Source organism: Vipera berus (genome assembly GCF_964194415.1).
Source record: "Vipera berus genome assembly, chromosome: 5".
Classification (NCBI taxonomy): Eukaryota; Metazoa; Chordata; class Lepidosauria; order Squamata; family Viperidae; genus Vipera; species Vipera berus.
Window position 1 is genome coordinate 42,118,915 of NC_138207.1, and position 20,163 is coordinate 42,139,077.

A 20,163-nucleotide genomic window follows, 5' to 3' on the forward strand; every position below is an offset into this window, starting at 1 on the left:
TTTTCAGAAAACTGTTCTGAATGGTATTTGAAAATTAATGTTGGCATTCTAAACAGCTTCATTATAATGCATTTCATTTCTTGTAATTATTTTAATGACATTATCTTGGCTAAAATTTTAATTGAATTCCAAAATAATTATTAATAAAATTGAAAAGAAAAAAAGACAAAAGTGTCACAATAAAGAGTGCATCTCACCTCTTTTTTCTGTTTGAATACCTTTTCATGTTCTGTTGTTCTTTTTGATCTGATAGAAACATGGAGACAAAGAGGTTACTGGGAATATTACAAAAGTAGAAACACTTTTATGATCAGGAAGAATTTTACAAGCATTTTATGCTTGCTAATCTAATGTAATCCTACAGAATAACCCTATAAATGTCAATTACTGTATAGTGGAATACAAAGAATGAAGCAGAACTAAATTATACATTGTTCAGTGGCTCATCCTTTCACACAAAACGTTATTGCTGAAGAATTATAAAATCACTACAGCCATGTAAAAAAGGATCTAGGATTAAAAGTTTGGTTAAATATTTAAAATCTGTAAACTTGTTAAATAGTACAGTGAAGAGAGAAAGTCTGTTAACGCATCTCAACCAACTATGATCATGCAACCCTAGGATCTATAAATGAGATGAGACCTTCATTTAGACTATCTTATTACATAAAGAGATTCTGGTTAAAACCAAACCACAATACCATGTCATGATCTACTGAACACACTCTGCTAATTCTCATTTTCTCTGAGTCTGCTCTTCATGACACAGGTTTGTGAAAGTGAATATTTCAATCAAGAGAGACTCGCAGAACTCAAAAAATAGTTGTCAATGCTCATCAGAATGGGAGGCTTACAAAATTACCGTCAATGGTCAGATAGAAAAGTGTAAAAATGGAGAAAATGCACACTGTGATTAATTCCCAGTAATAGTTGTCCAACAAAATTCACAAGAGCAAGGCATGTAACATTCCAAAATGCTGCAAAGAATGCCAGGTCGATACCAAAGGATCTACAGGTCCTTCCTCCGTAGCCTGATGCCAGCAGTCATAAATTTACCATACGCAAAACATTGAACAAAAGTAATTTACAGGAGGATATCAAGGAGGAAATTGCTACTATCATAAAGCGTATCACTGCCCATTTTAAGTTTGAGAAGGACTTTTGCAATGAAAACCAGTTGAAAGTAAACCAGTTGAAAGTAGAAGTTTTATGCATTAAAGAGAAACATGGTATTAGGAGAGAATCAAACCTTGCATTCCAACAAAAAAACCTAACTCCAGCTTTGGAGCATAGCAGTGGAAATGGTATGGTTGCAGCTGCTTTGCAGCCTCAGGATCCAGAGACCTTGCTCTCCTTGACGGAACAATGGATTCATTGAGGGAATAATATAATTTACTAGCCAATTCTACTGGAGGATGTCAGGGTATCTGCCTGTGAGCTGAATTTTAAATGAATTGGGCTCACGCCACACAACAATAATCCTAAACAGAACAAGTAATAGAATGGCTAAAGTAGAAGAATTCTGTATTTTGAATTGGCTGAAACAAAGCCCTGGATTTAATCCAATGGAACATCATGGCATAATCAGAAGCAAATAGTTCATGCAAGAGAGCCCAAAGATATCAAAAGATTAAAGCAATTCTGTAAGAAAGATTGAGCCAAAATAAATACTTGCCTGCTGATGTGCAGATCTGATTATCTGGGACAGCAAATGTTAGGTGGAATCAATGCAACTGAAGTGCCACCATTTATATATTCTAATACTTTATATATTTCAATGTGTTCACCAAAAGTATAACACAGAACATTGTTTTCATGCTGTTTGTTTAACCAGAATCTCTTTATCTATTAACAGAATTCAGGTAAAGCTGAGGTCTCAGTGTAAGTCATAGTACTACAGGATAGCTCTAGAGTTTACAAATATCTAATTAATCTGTGTTTCACTGGAAAAGTTCCAGAACAGCATCATCAAATGAAATGTTTAAAAACTATACATCCACTATATTTAGAAAAAAATATAGAAAAAAATCAACTAGCTTTTCATTTTAATGTCTCTCTCCTAATTTTATGTTGTATGTACTAAAACTAATATGTAACACCCAATTTCAAGTTTGCTTCACTCTGAGCCAGTATGTCTCAATAGAATAGAATAATAGAATAGAATAGAATAGAATAGAATAGAATAGAATAGAATAGAATAGAATAGAATAGAATAGAATAGAATAGAATAGAATAGAATAGAATAGAATAGAATTATGGAAGGGACCTTGGAGGTCTTCTAGTCCAGCCCCCTGCTCAAGCAGGAGAACCTATGCCATCTCAGACAAGTGACTGTCTAGCCTCTTCTTAAAAATCTCCTGTGATGGAGCGCCCACGATTTCTGGAGGCAAGCTGTTCCACTGGTTAATTGTCCTCACTGTCAGGAAGTTTCTCCTTAATTCCAGGTTGCTTCTCTCTTTGATCAGTTTCTAACCATTGTTTCTTGTCCTGCCCTCTGGTGCTTTGGTGAATAACGTGACCCCCTCTTCCTTGCGGCAGCCCCTCAAATACTGGAATACTGCTATCATGCCTTCCCTATTTCTTCTTTTCTTTAGACTAGCTAAACCCAAGTCCTGCAGCCGTTCTTCATATATTTTAGTCTCCAGGCCTTTGATCATCCTAGTTGCTCTTCTCTGAATTTTTTTTCCAAACTCTCAACTTTTAGAACACAAATGCTCCTGGCTCATAGCACAGATAGATGCCAAAAGATGACATATAGAATAAATGCTCTCAGTAGCACATAACTATTTAGATATGAGTGTTTTGTTCTTCCTCTTATGTAAAAGGTAAAGGTTCCCCCGCACATGTGTGCTAGTCGTTTGACATTACTCCTGAGAAAAGGACCAGAACAAAACCTAATGCACAAATATTTTCTAGGTTTTAATCCTCTCTTAAAACCACAAATTATAAATCAATGAACTTTCACTTACCTGCTCATATCATTTTTAGAGCCCAAGGGACCAAAGTTTTTGATTCCTTAAAAAAAAGATATAATAAACGTAACTCAGTTGCCCTCTCTACACATTGGTGGTATTTTAAAGGAGCATTGTCTCACACATTTTACTGATTTATTCTTTCAGTTCTTAGTAATTAGCCTAGAAAAGAAAGCTTTTCAAAGAAGAATTCAGTTCTTGATGCAAACCAATAACTCATTTCCAATAAAAAGAAGCACTTTTGTTTGATCTGCTGATAATGAAAAAAAGAACCCTGCTGGGGGAAAAAAAGAATGGACAGGAGATACAGATTGTTGGGGGCAATAAGCTGACTTTGTAATAATGCTGCTGGGGGGGGGGGCGAAAGCCCTAATAAGCAGGCATATACATAGAATGAAGACTATTGCTAAGCACATTGATTTGTGCTTCTTAGATTGTAAGCCGCCCTGAGTCTTCGGAGAAGGGCGGGATATAAATGCCTTTTGCCTCACTTCCACCCACTATATTAGCTTCTTCCCAGTGCAGCTACCTCCTACCTTTTCCTCACTTCTATGGGGTTTTTTTCTCTTTTTCTGCTGCTTCTGCTGAAATCAGTGTGAGATCAATTTGTGCATATGAGAATGACTGTTATCTATAGATGAGAGATCAGTTACGTGTGTAGTGACATGGACATGTTAGTTCTTTTTGGATGATGGTTTCTGATATATAGATACATTATTATTATTATTTATTTATTATTATTATTATTATTATTATTATTATTTATTATTATTATTATTATTATTATTATTATTATTATTATTATTATTATTATTATTATTATTATTATTATTATTAATTTTATTTGTATACCGCCCTTCTCCCGAAGGACTCAGGGCGGTGAACAGGGCAATGCATGTTAAAAGACAAAATACAAAAATTAAAAGAAATTAAACAAAATGCCCACAACTCTTACAATAAGTTAAAACACAATAAGAAAAGTTAAAACACATTAATAAAACCCAACCCCATCCCATACAAAAGTGCATGAACTTGTTTGACAGATATGCTTTAATATTAAAAATTGCTCAGAATTAAATTTTATATTTTTAAAATAGTATCAAAAATCAAAAGGCACTCTTACTTTTTCAGACTAACACATTTTATTTAAAGGCATATACCTTTGTTAACTACACAACTTTAGATGCAACAAAATTTACTGAAGCTTATGACTTCCAATAGCATTTTTTGAGAAGGTCCCACTGGATTCTTTTTAATTTTTAGTCAACTCTCTTCCTCCAAGATATTACCAAGAAATTGAAATCATATCTTTTAGGGCGGGGGGAAGTATTTATCAAAACAGGAATAGGATTACATCAAAACATTTTTGCCAATAAAAAATTTCAAATATTTTTGAGTTTTTTAAAATGATATGGGTTAAGATGTATATATGCTAAGAATGATAGAATATATTTGGATGCAGAGATATGAAGGATGTATTGAATGTTAAAATGGAACAAATTTTGGTTAATGTTTAATATGTGGAAACTATAAATGAAAAACGAATATTTTATTGTCCTCCTCCTTTTTTCCCCTCCTTTTTTTCTTTTTTCCTTCTTTTTTTTCCTCTTTTTCTCTCTTTTTTTTTCTCCTTGCGATTTGTATCTTAATGACTACTATTTTAAATATTGTAAAATTGATATAGATATGGAAATGAGATAAATGAGAACTGGATTACATTATTAAGTATTGAAGAGAATTGTATAAAGGAAAAAGAAGTTATTTAGTAATATGAAATTGAAATTAATTTTAATATTAATGTAAAATTAAAGCTAGAAAAAATAGATAAGGTGTTTGATGTTTTAAAGATGGAATGTTAAAATGAAATATATTAAAAGATCGATGGATATACATTCAAAAAATAAAATAAAATAAACTATTAAGTGATTGATGGATAGCAATAAGAAATATGTTAATTTAGATAAGAGATAATATATATCGAAGAAAAAAGAGAGGAAGTATTGGCTATAATAATGTGGAGATTTGTAATAATATGTATCTGTCTGAAATGGAACTATTGTAACTCGGACACGTTGCTTTTTAAAGATATTATTGTAAACATTAAAAAACTAATAAAATATTTTAAAAAATCAAATATTTAATTCAAATATTTTATTTCAAAAATTTTATTTATTCCAAGAATAAAATATTTGGGGGGCCAGTGGGCACATTGTAAATTTTGACAACACATTAGAATGATAAATATGGTCAACAGCAAAAACTCTGACTTTTTCATTCATTTGATTTATAACCTGCCTTTTGTCTAAGAGACAAAGAGTAGTATTATATAATGCATTCTCCTCTTATTTTTTTTTCTTACAATCGCTACCCTGTAAAATAGGTGAGATTGAGAGGGAATAACTGGCTCAAAGTCACCCAGCAAGCTTCCCCTGTCCAGGAAGGATTAGAAACTGTGTCTCCCTGATCCTAGTCCAATCCCGTCTTCATACCAGTTCTCACGCAAAAGCAAACTAATGAGCATCCTTTCCACTACTCTCTCTAGCGCACATATAGGTAAGTTCCCTTAGGTGTGTGTGAGGTGCAGCACAGGTTGGGTACGTTAGAGGTATGGCATGGGTCAAGGAGGGTGCAGCAGGGGTGTGTGGGTGGCTGGTGTGAGCACAGCAGGGAAGATTGCAAATGGCGATCTTACGAACACCAGGCACTGCAAGCAGTCCTAAGTGTAAACCTGTTGCCAAGTGCCCAGATCACAATCATATGTTGAGTACGGCCGGTCAGCCAGTTACGAATCCATCTGGTGGTGATGCTGTCTACCCCACATTTTTCTTTCTTATCAAGTAGTAGGTTGTGATCTACTTTATCAGACGCCTTACTGAAGTCCAAGTAAATTATATCCACAGCATTCCTCTGGTCCACTAATTTTGTCACTTGGTCAAAGAATGCAATAAGATTTGTCTGGCATGATCTGTTTTTGACAAACCCATGTTGGCTTTTAGTAATGATTTTGTTTGCCTCTAGGTGTTCGCTGATTCGTTGTTTATCTTTTCCAGTATCTTCCCAGGTATTGAGGTCAGGCTGATAGGTCTGTAGTTTCCTGGATCTATTTTTTTTCCCTTTTTTGAAAATGGGAACTATATCAGCTCTTTTCCAGTCCTCTGGTAGTTCCCCACTGCTCCAGGACCATTGAAAGATATAGTTCAGTGGTTCTGAGATCATATCTGCCAGTTCCTTGAGAACCTTGGGGTGTAATCCATCTGGTCCTGGTGATTTGAACTTGTCTAGGCTGGACAGGTGCTCCCTTACCATTTTCTTGCCTATCTTAACTTGTGTTTCTAGTTTATATTAATCCACTGGACAGATAACTTTAAGATAACTCATTTTAATCTACTCAGATATAGCAATGAAAGTAAATGCATAAGAGAAGTTTAAGATGGAAAATACTCTGGAAGGGTTAAAGATACAACAACTGGAGATCAATTTTATAAACTAACAAGGGAAAGTGACAGACCCTGAATATCAAATGTTTACCAGTATGAAATGTCAAGGCAAGGTTGTAAATAAATAATACTGATAACTAAAGTACAAATGTAAATATGCCATTCACTATACATTTTTAGAAAGTTTCCAATCCTTCATTTAATATCCCACTTAGATTTTAACTTATTTCACTGCTATGTATATTTATTCACTATTATTACTTACCATTTCTTGGCATTTCAGATGAAGGGATGAGATCAAACTTTAAGGATCCAGTGGCATAATCCTGAACACTTTATTCAATGTATTTGAAAGAACAAAACAATTAATGTTTTGTTAAGGAAAAAGTATTGATAGTAAAGCATGATATTGAATTTAATCTACATTTTATATATTGTATATCAACATTTAATATTGGCATTTAATCATTAATAGGGTTATAGCATGGGTGTCAAACTTGCAACGTCATGTGACATGTCACAACATATCGCGACTTTTCCGTTGCCAGCAATGGGGTGGGCACGGTTTCACGATGCATCCGGCCTGCAGGCTGGCAGTTTGACACCCCAGGGTTATAGGTATTCCATAGATTAAAAAGATAAAACCCTTTATATAGATAACAATATTCCACATTTTAATTTGGGTTAATATCACATGTATTGTAATAATTGCAAACAAGACTGAATTTATAACAGCTTTAAATTTGGCTTAAAAACACTTATCTGCAGTTCAGAGATCACTTCTTATAGAAACAGGTTAAATATGATCCTGACTTGTTTTTCCACATGTATGGAGAAGTGAAATGGTAAAACAGGAACCCTAGTGGACATTCTAAATCATGAAGTTATGAACTAAGCCTAGAATGGAATCTGAATGCAACCAATACTACTGCATCATATAGTTTAGGATGGTATTTCTAATTCTCAATATCCAGTGTGCAAAATTCCAATTGCTTTACTAGTTTATTTCATTGCTTCACTTTAAATATTATTTTTTCTGCAAGAACTTACTTATGGTATTTTGCTACTGCAGCAGAAGAGTGAATTTTAAGACTCTTTTCTTTTCCTTGCTTAAGCAGTTCTTTGTATTTCTCTTGCTCCAGTCTCTGAACTCCCTAGGATAAAACAAATACTACAATTATTTATCTTTAAGAGCATAATAAACTTGATACTTAAAATTCGTATTTTAAGCATACCCTTTTGTACTGTGCTTGAGATTTCATTGTATAAAACAGGGGAAATCATTTTATCTACTTCTTACCCACCAACGTCAATGCAGGAATCAGGCAACCCGATTGCTAGACACTTCAGCCTCAAGCTGCTGTTTTTGAATGTGGGTCTCCCTAAGACATGATTGTAGATGAGAAGACAAACCAGCATGTGTTTCTGAGACCTAGCTGGATGAATGAAAGCTCCCCCTTCCTGAGATTCCTTCAGCAAAGTTCTGCACTTGGCATCAGTCCCAACTCCAAGGCAGAGGAGTTGGCATGTACCCGAAGACCTTTGGCATTGTGATAAAGACTATTCTCCAGGTTTAGCAGATATGTTAGGATTGTGAGGCAGGGCCAAAGAGGAAACTGAAGTTGCTGCTGTTCAACTGCTTCCCCAACTACATGACAGTATCTCTTCCCAAGCTGTTGGATCTTATTGTAGGAGTGATTATGGATTCCCTCAAACTGTTGATACTGGCAATTTTAATCTCCTCCTGGATTTCAAGAAAGCTCAAAAACTTTTGACAGCCACAACAACCATGTCATCACTGGCCAACCTACTTTACTAGCTACCCATTAGATCTGACATTTTTCCTGCAGCAGATGAGATAGGATTGAACTTTGTAGTAACGTTTACTTTCTCCTGATGGTGAACTAGAGCCACCAGTCTCAGCAAGGAGGAAAGACTTGTTCAAAGGGTCCCTTCAGAAGTCTCATGGAACTGTAATGGTTTCAGACAATATTTGGGGTTTTCCTACAAATCTGGAGGACATATATGTTGAGTCCTGTTTTAATCTCTGGAACACAGAGGCAACCAAGCCATCAGACAGGATTATCTCTAAGCAGTTTCTCCCCAGCCACTGATCCTGTGCAGGTTCTTGTTTTTCCAAAAAGCCCTAGGAAATTAAGCAAGCAGAGATATCTGGATTGATGTTAATGGTAAATAAGAAATAGAAAGAGATATGGGTATGATGTCAAATGCAAGCCTATGCTGAGCTGATAAAGGCATTGGAACTGAATTACTTCTGATCTTTTACTGAATCTGTAGAATATCAGTCAACTGCACTAGTTGGAATGTCCCGGGTCCTTTAAAGGGAGGGATGGGCCAGAAGAATCCATTATTATAAATTGTGATTGTCTGACATTTCTTGAATAAAATTGCTTACATTCACTTCAACCTAGAAATTGAATAGAAGGAATCTATTAGGATGACAGAGGGGATGACTAAATCTTGATTACCTTGAGCCCCTGAATGCTGAGGAAGTGAACAGAGATGTCTCCAAACTCAGTTCTGCCACCTGTATATTGGCTCTCTGGCTAGTTGCCGAGGCTAGGGAGAGGTCTGGGAACTGGATCTAGCCTATACTGTAGTCAATGGGACCACAATTACAGAGGGTTTTGGAGGAAACAGATTATCTGGATTCAGGTTATCTATCTGCAGACTTGGGCATGGGATGGAAATTGGAATGGCTGCTAGTAAAGAGACTTGGGTGTATGGAACTAAACTATCCTTATCCTCTTGTAGTGGGGAAAAATGGGAGTCAGGACAACAACCCTGTAGATCTGATACATTATTACCAAAGCCCAATGACGGATACAAAAGTCCTGTCCTGAGGTCTGGTAAATGTCAAGAGTCTGACTGGGGGGGGGGGGGAAGCTAGGAATCAATTCAAACAAGATACAGTGGATATAATTTTTTTAAAAAAAACCTCTCATGCTAGGACTGTAACATATTTTACACTCTTGAGGATTGTGCTTCCCCAGATACAACAAGCTTACAGATGGGTTTCTCCTGGACTCATGGCTCCTGCTTGAGGAGCAAGGAAATCAAAGCCAGGAGGATCTCTATTCAACTTTGGCTGCTATGCCAGTTGCACTGAAGATACATGCCTGAAAATACTACAATTTGCTCTGTAGAAGCCCTTGTTCACTAATCATGATACTGCTATGTCACACCACTACTTTGGGAGCTGAATTGCAATGTATTTCTGAGTGCAATTTATAAAATGCTGATATGGCCCAGGGCTTAGGCATCTAAGACACCATCGTTGATTCTGCCTGTCAGACAGGCAGCACCTACTAAATGTCCTCACCTATCAGACGTTATTGTAAGAGGGGAACTAATGGTGGATGTTCAAGGCATCAATAGAAAACGATAGTTAAAATTTGTAATAACAAATGGCTAGAAGATTGGAAAAAGGTAATTGTTCACTAGCCAATGGAAAAGCACTGTCTTATGAGTCCTGAAAATAAATGCCTAAATCTGATTAAGTAATAACCGATTTACTTAAGCAAGAACAAAAAATTATTTTGTGCAAGTTGTTCTCTTTTGGTCTAGCCTACTTTGCAAGACTGTTGGTGCAGGGAAAATAGGAGTGAGTATTATATATGCCACTTTGAATTAGGCAAAATAAAGGTGGATATAAAAAGGATATAAATGTAACAAATAAATAATATAAAAATTTAACACTGATTGCACAACACTGTTAAAAGTTCCTAAATATTTATTGCCGTATAAATTTGACATAGTTGGTTGCAATAAGCAATTAATATGTTAAGAAAGTATCAACCATCTAGACTAGCCTTAATCAAAAAGATTTAGCAAATGTATGTACTTCCGAGTGTACCTGCATTAGTGTCCGTGCACATATGTGTACAAAAAAGCACACATGTAAAAGATTAAATTGGACTATTTCCTTAAATGAGCTCCACAGTATTAATACTGCCGATATAATTATGGATTCACCGCTAGGCATGAACAGAATGTCAGCAGCTTCTCTCAAAGATCCAAATTGATCCACTTGGAACATACTCATACACCCCTCCCCCCCACACACAAAATCAGTTACAAAAATGAGTGGCCCAAAATCACACTTACAAAAATGAGAGTCCAAATCCAAGAAAAACAAAGTATAAAATACTTTATCATGGCAAGAAATATTAGTTTATCAGTGGTTGGACATGAGATGGGAATGTCTTGGCTTCAATCAAAATTCTACATGGAATAAGTATTACATATATATTCTTCCAATTCTTATACTGAACATAGAAGCTATAAATTTTAATATAATTCAATCGATTTAACATACATTCTGCCTGAAACAAACTGCTTTCACATTACTGAATCAAGTTCCATATTCAAATATTTTGTAGTAATCTGCTATGAAGGACGATTTAAAATGCAATTTTATACATCTGCAGACTTGCCTCATCCACTGTATAATGAGGTTTCCTTTGATACCTTCCAGGCTCTAAACAAGAAGCTTCTAATGAATGTCTGCGAGTAAGATGCCTCCATGGCCGCAAATCCTCTTGAAGCACATGATGACTTTTCTTGTTACTGTTTTTGGAAGTAAAGTCATCTCTGATAGAAAAAAATAATATCAAAATGAAATACACTGCTGAAATCTGCATTTCTATTTGGATAACATCATGTCATTTTGAAAAAGGTACATATTTGAGGGTTGCTAAAGAAGAATTATTCTTATGTATATTATTTAAGTCACAATAATTCAAGCTACTGGTATTTTGCACATAAAAAAATGTCGGAGAAAGCATAATTAATTATAGCTAACCTTCCTGAGATTTCACACATTTCCCTGATTATTCAATTTATTTAAGTTCATGTAATGTTAAATAGCCAAATGCACAAAGAGTTGAAGTTGAATTCTATACAATTTAGAAGCAAATTTCCTGTAGTATTTAATCTGTATCGATAAATGAAAACTTCCTGCAAGGCAAGTTTATGTCTCATGTACAATGTTCAACAAAGCATATTTTGTAAGAGTATACATTAATTCTCCTTGCATCCTAAATTGAGGATGAGGATAAAGCCACATAAATGCACCAGGCTAAAGACCAGGAGACTGAGTTCAAGTCCTGCCTTAGCCCTGAAAGCCAGCTAGCTGTCTTTGGCCAATCACTCTCTCTCAATCCAGCCCACCTCACAGAGTTGTTGTTATTGGGAAAATAGGAGATGTATTGGCTATATTCATTGCTTGGGTTGTTTGCATACATACATACATACATACATACACACACACACACACATACACCCCTCCATATCCAAGTAGCACAGTAGCCTAGAGATGAAGATGTACACCTTCCACTCAGAAGGTTGAGAGTTCAATCTAGGCAGCAGCAGAAGTTTCTCTATCAGGGTGTAAAGAGAAAATATCTGCTGCAAATGCCATATAGGCATCAAGGGCATATATTTTCTTTGTATGACCCTTTCAGGATGACTGAATGGAGCTGAGCATTTACTGGCCAGATGCCCTTCTTCTCATTTTTAAAACAATCATCACACATTAAATTAGAACAAGGTTGCAGTTCAATGAGTGCAAAATGCTTGAGATTACTATCAATCCCTATGAAAAGTAAGTATTTAGGTAGCTGGTTAGAAAGTGTTTTCTAAACTGCAATACTAATTTCAGGAATGAAAGAAATGATATACTAGTATATTATTAGCAATATACCAATGGCACGGGTATATTATTGGCAATATACCAATGGCACCAGTAAGTCCATACTTGAAATACTGTGTCCAGTTTTGGCCATCATAATACAAAAGAGCCTGATACTCTAGAAAGAGTGCAGAGAAGAGCAACAAAGATGATTAGGGGACTAGAGGCTAAACTGTGTGGTGAACGGTTGCAGGAACTGGGAATATCTAATCTGATGAAGAGAAGGACTAGGGGTGACATGGTAGTCTTCCAATAATTTAATCGGCTGTCACAGAGAGGAGGGGATAAACCTATTCTCCAAAGCACCTGAGGGCAAGATAAGGAGTAATGGATGGGAGCTTAATGAAGAGAGAACCAATCTAGAATTAAGGACAAATTTCCTGTCAATAAGAAACAATTAATCAGTGAAACGGCAGAAGTTGTGAGTACTCCATTACTAGAGGTTTTTAAGAAGAGATTAGACAGCCATTTGTCTGGAACGATACAGGGTCTCCTGCTTGAGCAGGGGTTAGAGTATAAGATCTCCAAGGACCCTTCCAACTCTATTATTCTGTATTTTGTAATATGCCACATTTTTGTATAATGCTAGGTTCAACACTAATTATTTATGTTAGAATAGACAGAGAAAAAACTCCAAAGGGGAGTACTGTAATGGCCCTGTGTTCTAAGAATTTCATTGTCTGTTGGCCACCAGCAAAAATTAAACGTTTTACCTCATATAACTCACTGGAATACGAGAGTCAGATGCTACATCTGGATGAATACGGGTACCATAACTTGTTTTTTTATCTATGGAAAAGATAAGTCATATTCATCACAACTAATTCCAAAACAACAGTACATTTTAATCTTACATGGCTCTACTCCAAAGAATTATTCAAGTCTGCCATATCAAACACATAGCAAAACTCATCCTCAATGGCAGATGTATTGACTGGGAATATTTATGATGCAATCCACTGCCTTATAAGGAAACTGCAGCATTCTAGAACACTTTTCATCAACTGATCTAAAAACAAAAAATATAAGGGATACATACTACAGCATGGAAGAACTGGAAAAGCTCAGTATATATAAAGCACATATGGGAAAGAAGTGGTAAAAGAAATGTCCATAACTATTTAAGAACATTCAGTGTAGACCCAATACCTATAAGCAATGGCCTACAATCTATAAGAGTAAATTACATCTTAGTGCAAGTAAAATAATAGCACGAACTAATTTAAAGGAATTATAACATGAGCTTCTTCTTAATCAAAATCAACATATTGTTTAATTTATAATATGCCATATAAGAGTTAAGTACTTCACCAAACAAAAATAATTACAACTATTGCAAAGGAAAATGAATACACCCATTAGAATAACAGGATCTAAAATATAGCCTGAGTATCTATTGACTTACCAAAGTTACACATCTGCATCTCACAGTTAGGTTGCATCTGCTTATCAGCCAAGGCATCAGAAGCATTTGGGAAAAACTTGAAAATATTTGTATTAGTGTTACTCCACTTATATCAAATGAACAAAGGCCCTCAGCCACAAAATCTTAGTGGTCTTAAACTATATAGGTGCCATTAATAGGGCCATCAGGGACTTCTCCCCTTAAGATCCACTAATTCATTCTCTAGAAGAATAGCACACTTGCTTTACCAGGTAATGTAGACCAATACTTTCTGAGCTGCCACCAAAAAGCATTACATATGGAAGAATGTTGCTTTCCTGTTCAACTCTTAATGAAAGCTTTTTCCCATTCAGTACTGTTCATTTCTCATGCATTCATTCAGCAGCTCTATAGTCAGTCTTAAGGATCAGCAAGAAGAGTACTTGTTTGCTTTCTCTATTTATTCTAAAGAAGCAAGAGGAAACAGAAGAAGATACCTTTGCCCAGAATTTGCTTTGCTGCTTGTGAAATAAGGCAGAGGTAATTAAGATAGTAAAGCTAAGACTGAGGTCACAAGGCTGACATCAATTCCCAGATACAGAAGTTCACTTGGTGAAATTGGGCCTCTATTTCTCAGCCCAACTATTTTTACTGGGGTGAACTGAAGAAAATATATATGTTAGCTTGAATAACTTCCAACTTCTGGATATGATACATTCCATTCTCTCTCTTATTTAATTTAATCATGCTGCTATTCTAGAAGACAAAAGATCACAGACCCAAGAATTTAATTTGCAAACAAAATGTTTGCAATTTATTTTTAATCTTCTCAAAAGGCACACAAACCTCTTTTGTAGTTTCAGCATATTGATCTCCAACTTGAAAATATTTAGCTGTTAAGTGGGATGGTAGCTTAATCAGACTGACAATTCCTTGAGTGAATATACCAAAAATATCTGGAAAAAGTTAAAAGTATTAAGCTTATAGTCAGAAATGCTGACTTTCAAAGCAAAACATCATATTTGTAAACAAAATGACTCCCGAGTTCATTTAATTCAACTTTGGCAAATGTAAGAATAATATTTGGAATAAAATTCATGCAGCGTTTTTTTATTCTGAATATTATTCTTACATTTACCAAAATTCATAGGTAGGTCCAGCAATGTCTGCAGCAACCTTTGAGACCCAAAAACATACACAGGGCGATGTCATTGACTTGTCTTATTGTACTGGCAGGATGTATCTGATATGATAACATTTAGCATTTTCCTGTTTATAAACATTGTATTGACTTAAGAGATATATTTATGAAAGTAAGTTCCCTTCCTGTTCTTTTATTCTAACATTCTACAATCTATTTAAAGTACTGTGTTTTGTTTTGTTTTTGGGGGGGGAGATTGTTTTCTATCTTGGTTCAAAGGTGATATTCATTTTATTTATTCATTCATGGTACATATATAACACCAGATTCCCAAAATGATTCAAAATACTGAAGTGATTACTGTCTTTTTATTAAATCTACCTCACCTACAGTTATACAAAAAATATCTTAACTGTGGGAATCTTCAAAAATTAAATCAAAATTAAATCATGAGCAATGGCTGCTGCTGCTTATTGTCAAAAGTCCTCCACTAAGGATTTGGACTAGCAGATACTTGCCCGTTTTAGAACAGGCTTGTCTTTTCCTAAAAATGACAAGTTGCTCTGTTCACATTCAGAGAAAGAGGGATTTAACCTCACTTTTCTTAAAATATTTCTGGTTGCATCAATCCTACACTTCCAATCTGGTGTTACTTCACTAGATGCCTTTTTATTGTATTGCTTTATAGTAATTCAACACTTTACTCCCCCGTTCCCCCATTCCCCTTCCATATACCAGATAAGACAACCTCCCCATATTATTTTTAATAAATTTACTTTTTGTTCTAATTAAATTATGTATCACTTTCCTATATTTATATTTATATATTTATATTTATTAAACTTATATACCGCCCTTCTCCCATAGGACCCAGGGCGGTTCACAAGGCAATTAAAACATTACAATACAAAAATTAATAGCAATTAAAATAGATTAAATTTTCCTTGATTAAAATCTAAACCCATATATCTCTGATTAAAAACCCAATTACAATAAGTTAAAAAATCCTCAGTCCTGGCCGGAAAGCTCAAAGAGCCAGGTCTTCAGGTCCCGGCGGAACTAACGAAAATCAGGGGCAGTCCTAAGCTCTACGGGTAACTGGTTCCAAAGGGCAGGCGCACCCACAGAGAAGGCCCTCCCCCTGGGTGTTGCCCGCCGACAATCCTTTGCTGGTGGCACCCTGAGAAGGCCCTCCCTGTGGGAGCACACAGGACGAAGGGAACTTGATGCCGGCAGCAGGTGTTCCCTCAAATATCCCGGACCCAAGCCATTTAGGGCTTTATAGGTCATCACCAGCACCTTGAATCTCACCCGGAGGGCAACCGGAAGCCAATGCAGCTCACGGAGCAGAGGTGTTATATGGGAGTATCGGGAGGCCCCCATCACAACTCGCGCGGCTGCATTCTGCACCAGTTGAAGCCTCCGAGTGGTCCTCAAGGGCAGCCCCATGTAGAGAGCGTTGCAGTAGTCTAACCGGGAGGTCACAAGCGCATGAGTGACCGTGTGCAAGGCATCTCGGTCCAGATAGGGCCGCAACTGGCGCACCAGGCGAACCTGGGCAAAAGCCCCCCTGGTCACGGCTCCTATATGATCTTCAAGGCTGAGCCGCGAATCCAGGAGGACACCCAAGTTGCGAGCCCTATCGACGGGGGGGGTAACACCTCACCCCCCATCATTAAAGATGGAATAGAATGGTTCACTCGAGATGCCTGTACGCACAGCCACTCAGTCTTGGCAGGATTGAGTCTGAGCCTATTTATCCCCATCCAAACCTGAAACGCCTCCAGGCAACGGGACATCACGGCGAGGGCATCACTGAGTTGGTTTGGGGTGGAAAGAAAAAGTTGGGTATCATCGGCGTACTGACGATACCCCACCCCAAAACCACGAATGATCTCACCCAGCAGCTTCATATAGATATTGAACAGGAGGGGAGAGAGGACCGACCCCTGAGGAACTCCACAAACGAGAGACCTCGGGGCGGACCTCTGCCCTCCCGTCACCACCGACTGCGAACGGCCCAAGAGGTAGGAGAACCACTGCAAAACAGTGGCCCCCACTCCCAACCCCCTGAGACGTCGCAGCAGGATACCATGGTCGATGGTATCAAAAGCCGCTGAGAGATCTAATAGGACTAGGACAGAGGAACAAACCCTGTCCCGAGCCCCCCAGAGATCATTCATCAGCGCGACCAATGCCGTCTCCATGCTGTACGGGTCAAGATAATCAGTTTCCTCCAGGAACAGAGGAAGCTGATGCGCCACCACACTCTCAACAACCTTCGCTAAAAAGCGAAGATTGGAGACTGGACAATAGTTATTCAAAATAGCTGGATCCAGGGCAGGCTTCTTGAGAAGGGGTCTCACCACCGCTTCCTTCAAGGCGGCGGGAAAGACACCCTCGCTCAAAGAAGCAGATATCACTGCTTGGAACCAGCCTCGTGTCTCCTCCCGAGCTGATTGTATAGCAATGTTTCTTATATGCAGTAAAGCAGCCTTTGGCTTTAGATGTTAATAAATTAGCTGTTTCAAGTTCAAAACTGTTTACATATTTCCAAAAGTGTTATAGCACTGTTGCAAGCATTCAGGAAATGTTCTAAGTTTGAAACATTTCTAAGTTGATTAGGCATCAATAAGTTTAATGAGCTGAACATTCTTACTTTTAGGTCAAAACATTTTTTGTAATTGTTAATTATCACAATTTAGAATAAAATCCTTTCAAATATTTATGAAGTTATATTTCAGTCATGAGAAACATCACAGAAAGTAGACATTACCAAGTTTTCGTCTTTTTGCTTGCTCCTGATCAGGCTCTTCTACATAGGACTGAGAACTAAGGAGAAAAAATAAATCTGTTTAAGGTAGAGTACTGCTGACTAAAGAACTGGTTCACATAACTATAAATTAAATGCTCATATTATTTTTAAAAATTATCTACATCAATAACTGGGACATTATATAATGATAATTTTATTGTCACTTTGAATGTACACCAATCGGCATACATCAAAATGAAATTTCGTTGCATACAGCTCTCAAAGGGTCACCACCTCCAATATATACTCCTTGTTCGGGGCCTGCTCAAATTTCACATTGTCCATTTTAGTCTCTAGGGAGTGAACGATGGCAAACAGGAGAGATGGAAATGGGGCTCCATGTGGATTAGCCCTCAAGTTAGCTTGTATTCTTTCTGATCCTGACTCTTCCACCTTTTCCTTAAAGAGGCCTTGCTTCTTTTCACCCCTGGAGCACGCTGCCGCCGCCACCAACTCCTCCAAAAGCCTTTCTCTCTTCCTCTGGGCCTGCCAACAGCCTCATCCAGTTCCTTCGCTCCATAAGCTCCAGGTCCTCTCCTCCTCTGCCTCCTCTGGAAACAGCCCTGATTTGCAATACAATCCATCACTAGGCCAGCAGTCAGATCTTGCTGCTGGTAGAACAAATTCAAACAGCGCCAACGACTTTTAACGGTCTCACCAGCAGTTCCAAAACAACTAGAAACTCGCCAGGCCAGCAAAGATTGTCGGTCGTATGTTACCTTAGTTTCACCATGTTGCTCAAACACATTAAAATCTTCCTGATCATGTGGCCTATAGCCCTTACTATCCCTCCCAAAACTATTCGCCTTCAAGAGCCAATGCAGCCGCAGCCATTCCAGGCGCCGCCATCTTAGATGATCTATGATATTCATAAAATAATATATTAATACTTTGCAGATTAAAATGTAAAAAAGTATGTAAAATCAAAAATTAAGAGACAACGGACAAAGAGGTCCTCTTATCACCATTAACTACTTCCAGTGGTGAGCGCCCCAAGCCAAGTTTTAATACCCCTAAAGGTAAAGGTAAAGGTTCCCCCGCACATGCGTGCTAGTCGTTTCCAACTCTAGGGGCCGGTGCTCATCTCCGTTTCATATAATACCCCTATAGGAGGCCAAAATGATGGGAGCAGTTCTCCAGTGGTGGAATGTTCCACAGGGATGAGGCCATCCTGAATCCACATAAACATGTCTTTCCTTCCTTCTCTCTCCACAACCTCATCCCAATTTAAATCTTACCTCAGTTTAGTAATTCTATGCATTTGATAAAGTGAGTTGCAGCTTATAAACATGTACGCCTTTTAATAAAATTGTTAGCTGGAAAAGATGCTACCGGTCTCTCTGTTTGGGGACCTCACCATCCGGCCAGAATTTCCCAATTTTGCGAATCTATCCACAAAGAGGGAATTTTAATAAGGATCTAAGAACCAGTTTGGTCTAGTGCAGGGGGTCTTCAAATTTAGCCCTTTTATGACTTGTGGACCTGGCTGAGGAATTCTGGGAGTTGAGGTCCACAAGCCATAAAAAGGCCAAGTTTGAAGAACCCTGGTCTAGTGATTAAGCCTTAATCGTTAAGGCATCAGGGTAGAAACCAGGAGACTGACAGGTGTAGTCGCGGCTCAGGCATCAAAGCCAGCTGGGTGACTTGGGAGAGGGTAGAAGAGTATTAGGTATTTCCGCCACCTTGAGTTCTTTATACAATTAAAGAAAGCGGGGTAGAAATAAATAATTGCAAAACAAACGTATGAAGGAAATGTGAATGAGTCGAGAGGAAGGGAAGACCCAGGAAGTCAAGGCTGAAGGGAGCTGACGTGACGCCCACTTTAGCTCGGGCTATCATGCAGGAGGCGTTCAGATCCTTTTCCGTTTACGTTGAGTCTCTATCTCGATTCACGCCAAAGTCTACCAAATCTTCTGAGCGGCATCCTGGAAGTATTTTGCCTTTACCTTGTTCCGGGAAGCTTTTCGATTGCCCGGACTAGCCTACAGCCCTGAAATGATTTCGTGCTCTCTCACCTGTGATACCGTCTCTTCCGCGCTCGAGGGAAAGCAGGCTCCACATCCCGGTGACAAGAGGAAGGTGAGAATAGCCAAGAACGCAGAGTCTCACAGACCCACTTGTACATAGGCCTCAGCCTCCACGGCCAGGCCGGAACTACGTCACGGATGACGCGCCCAAGATAATGAAAGCCCTTCCCTTATCACCGAGATGAAGAGAGGCCCTTTTGAAACATTCCCCTCGGTCCGCGCAGCCGGGATAGCTCGACTCCCGATTGGCCTCGTTCTGGCAGTTCGGACGGAGCTTCGTTTCGGTTTACTTCGCCGACATCAGGCAAGCAATCCGGCACCCTCAGCGTGACTTCCGAGAGTCCTAGACCAAAACCAAACGCATTCTGGTTTCAGTATAACTCGTCTTGGGTTTCCCAACTCTGATTTTCTGATTTGTGGTTTATGAGTCTTTTATGTGCATTAAGCTATTATTTGACATGACATGATTAAACATTGGTTTAACGTAATCCATGTCTTGTAAATTGTCTTTTCTTCCGGGCGACTAATGCTCAGAGCGGAATCGTAGGTTAAGCAAGATCCGATCCTGCTCGCTTTGACTCACTCGTTCATTTATTAATAAACGGGCGGCCTACAACCAATAAAACAGCATAAAATCAACACCAATAAAATGAAACACTTTCCCTGAGATTAGT

General features: G+C 37.9%; 1 protein-coding gene across 4 annotated transcripts in view; it reads right to left on the bottom strand.

Moving 5' to 3' along the window:
- SENP2 (SUMO specific peptidase 2) overlaps positions 1–19,971 on the bottom strand; it is a 69,553-nt gene extending 49,582 nt beyond the window's left edge. For all 4 annotated transcript variants that reach the window (XR_014026489.1, XR_014026490.1, XM_081328142.1 and 1 more), the window contains exons 1-10: positions 19,478–19,971; positions 17,424–17,479; positions 14,353–14,462; positions 13,528–13,603; positions 12,836–12,911; positions 10,867–11,023; positions 7,460–7,563; positions 6,675–6,742; positions 2,970–3,015; positions 198–246 (exon numbers count right to left, since the gene is read on the bottom strand). Coding sequence is in view for 2 of the 4 variants with exons in the window: in XM_081328142.1 (XP_081184268.1) it covers positions 198–246; positions 2,970–3,015; positions 6,675–6,742; positions 7,460–7,563; positions 10,867–11,023; positions 12,836–12,911; positions 13,528–13,603; positions 14,353–14,462; positions 17,424–17,479; positions 19,478–19,587 (852 nt within the window). In the remaining 2 variants the exon portion in view is untranslated. The remainder of the gene's footprint in view (positions 1–197; positions 247–2,969; positions 3,016–6,674; positions 6,743–7,459; positions 7,564–10,866; positions 11,024–12,835; positions 12,912–13,527; positions 13,604–14,352; positions 14,463–17,423; positions 17,480–19,477) is intronic.
- Between the last annotated feature and the right edge of the window lie 192 nt (positions 19,972–20,163).